Raw genomic sequence first — 3,157 nt, forward strand, 5'->3', positions numbered from 1 at the left:
AGTCTTCCCATCATATTGTATTATTTGCATAAACAATGATCAATCTACTAATTTTTTCATTACCAATACTTAATTTATAATTTCCATAAGATTCCAAATCGACGTATTTTCCGCAAGTTCCATGGTGGACTGTTGATTATGAACCCTGGTCTACCAAAACGAAATCATACTAACCTCACTAAATTTTGGTGAGGAGGGGTAAAATCGTCAAATAATCAAAAGAGAAAAGAGCATTGATTACTTAAATCTGTCATCATCGAAAAACTCCAGCTAATGGGAGGTGTGGGTCAGTGGTGGGGCCCACCGAAAAGTAATTTCGTCGTCTCCGGACTCCGAGCAGGAGGTGTGTGAGAGGCCACAAGCTCCCCACTCACTTTTCTTTCTTTAATACTAAAAATCTAATTCCTGCAAGAACTAGAATCCTAATCTCTTGCTTCTTCTTCTTCTTCTTCTTCTTCTTCTTCTTCAATCCATTGCAGAATCCCTCTGATAGAGGGGGAAGAGATGAAGCGACCACTTGACGCCGACGAAGATCCGGCGGTGGATACCGAGAAGAAGAAGAAAAGGAAGGGAGATTTGGAAGAGGAGGAGAGTCAGGAGACGGGTTTTGTGCATCTGGATGAGGATCTTCTGTTTGAGGTGCTCAAGCACGTTGACGCGCGTTCACTCGCCACCGCTTCCTGTGTTAACAAACAGTGGTACAAGACTGCGCAAGACGAGAGGTTGTGGGAGATGATCTGTACCCGTCACTGGGCCAATACCGGCTGCGGCACTCAACAGCTCCGTTCTGTCGTTTTAGCTCTTGGTGGTTTCCGTCGACTCCACTCTCACTGCCTCTGGCCTCTCCTTAAGCCCCCTTCGCTACCGTCGCCTTCGCCTTTGCCCTCTTCATCAGCATCATCGTCGTCCTCACCATCTTCTTCTTCTACTTCGTCTTTTCCTCCTGCGTTGCCTTCTCCAGTTCTGCCATCGAAGTCACCGATCCACTGGGGAAAGGACGAGGTTCAACTCTCCCTCTCTCTCCTCTCTATTCGCTATTTCGAGAAGATGAATGTCAACAACAGAGGAAGCCGATGACCGATGAACTCCAGTTATCCTCCTTTTTGACTTTGCTTCTCTTAATCCCTGCCTAATCTTATTTTAATTTTACTTCTAGCTAAGGGTTTTTTTTAACGGATCTGTAAAATCCTAAGAAATATGTTGTGATGTTATCGTGTTTGCAGTTCTTTTTGTGTTTCTTCTCTGTTACTTCCAGGGATTGATGGATGTTGTTGTTGTATACATGAATCAGAGTCAATTTTCTTTCTTTTTTAAGTGTCTCAGTGATCATATCTTTCTCTTATCGTTATTTTCTTCTGGGTTTTCTGGAAAATTCATGCTTGGACAATTGGAGTTTGGATGTGAAACTAGAGATGTTTGGATCTGCAGAGATTGGCTAGCCTTATACGGTTGTGTCTTCCTGTGTCTGGTTTTGTCTATCTTCAAACAGACAGGGACGGGGGCGGGGGAATTGAATAATTTACGGTGTCTGCTAGTGCCAGAGGCTACACCATCTCAAACTTATTGGTTATTGGGGTTTCTGAAGTTGATTTGGCTTTTATTTTGTTTTGTTATTTCCTTTCTCACTTAATTCCAGGAGCCCAATTCGTGTTTCAGAGGGGAAAAGGGTATTGCTTTCTTGGACTGTTTGTCTTCTAATCTGAAGTTTTTTTTTTTTGTGGCTAAAATAATCTGAAGTTAATAAGATTGAGAAATTGTTTTCATACTTTTCTTGCTTATTTGAAGTAAATGAAACGAATTTGCACCATTGAAGAACATTCTACGGGTGTTGAAGCTGCTACCGGAAACTGAAGTTTTTTGGATTTAATAATCTCAAAATCAATTGGACAAAACCCAGAATCTGGAAGTTTATTAATTTTTGATCGCTTGCATCTTGGAAATCAACAAATGTTCGATATGAAATGAATGGGTATCACACTATCACTTCACCGAAAAAATGGGTATCACATGATAATCCCAACCACTACTTTTGACTTTTTGATTGGATGTTTCTGCTTTCTGCAAACATTAAATGAAAACTATTTACAATCATCTTGTTCGCTTGTTTTTTTTTGGCAAATGTCATAAATTTTTAACCCAAAATTCTGTATTAAATGGTTATAACTTGTCAATAGTTATTGATTTAGGGCTCGACTTACAATCATTTAGTCCCACATGGGTACCTAAAATGAGGATGGAATTTTTTTGAACAGGTAGATTCCAGCTCACAAATCAGGTTTGAAACATGAATCAGATGTGAGAATAGTTAATTTAGGATTGGAGGGGCTAAGGGGGAGGGGGGAAGGGGAGGTAGCCCATTCTTAGGAGCTTCAATTTGACAATAAGTCATTGCAAGGGTTAGAATCAGGTATCGATTGTTTTGATTTCATTGATATGAATTTCAAGAGAACTTACCTTATAAATCAATTTATAAGATGGGGGAACATAATACCATATTAATTCACATCAAGATTCTTTTGTAATTTTTATCTCAAAAAAAAAAAATCTCTTTTATAATCAATTTGGATGAGCCTCTAATATGATTAATATGGGATCGAGGTCATATATAATGTAATTATCAATGAAAAGGTACCCTGCAACTCACAATGAAGAAAACACTCAAAATTTTAGTCATAATTATTCCCTATCATAGATAACACCTCCACCCAATTGTTCCCCAATAGCTCCCCGCTATCTTAGGCCTTGATCTCCATCGATTGAAATGTGGGTGAAGGAATTTGATCCAATTATTAATGCTAAATGATCAATTTATATCATTCTTAAATATTCAATAGTCAAAACTATCTTGTACCTCAAAAAAGAAAAAAATAGTCAAAATTTTCATATTTTTCTTCCACATGGTACATAAACTAAGTGAGGCTTTATAAAATAATAATAATAATAAATAGATGAGGATTTTTTCTGTTTTGATAAAGTGGTGTGCTAGGGTTGGTAATGAGACTTTCACTGGCTTTGTAGTATAAGGGAGAGACTTCTTAACCCATAAACTAAACCGGAACTTACCCATCAAGCTCATTTACCCAACTCAATATCCTCGATTTTTTTAGGTAGAAATACCATTGACAATGCTTTACTTGCTATACCTTTTTTTTTTTTT

At 38.1% G+C, this 3,157-nt stretch overlaps 1 protein-coding gene across 1 annotated transcript; it reads left to right on the forward strand.

Moving 5' to 3' along the window:
* Positions 1-389: 389 nt before the first annotated feature.
* On the forward strand, positions 390-1,314 carry LOC122080941 (F-box protein GID2-like). The gene has a single exon (XM_042647839.1). It carries the CDS (start codon positions 505-507, stop codon positions 1,075-1,077), a length of 573 nt encoding a protein of 190 aa, XP_042503773.1. The 5' UTR covers positions 390-504; the 3' UTR covers positions 1,078-1,314.
* The last annotated feature ends 1,843 nt before the right edge of the window (positions 1,315-3,157 follow it).

Source organism: Macadamia integrifolia, chromosome 6, assembly GCF_013358625.1.
Source record: "Macadamia integrifolia cultivar HAES 741 chromosome 6, SCU_Mint_v3, whole genome shotgun sequence".
Classification (NCBI taxonomy): domain Eukaryota; kingdom Viridiplantae; phylum Streptophyta; class Magnoliopsida; order Proteales; family Proteaceae; genus Macadamia; species Macadamia integrifolia.

Bases quoted from the DNA above. Each gene is read 5' to 3' on its own strand.
- LOC122080941 (XM_042647839.1), top strand. From the start codon at position 505: ATGAAGCGACCACTTGACGCCGACGAAGATCCGGCGGTGGATACCGAG.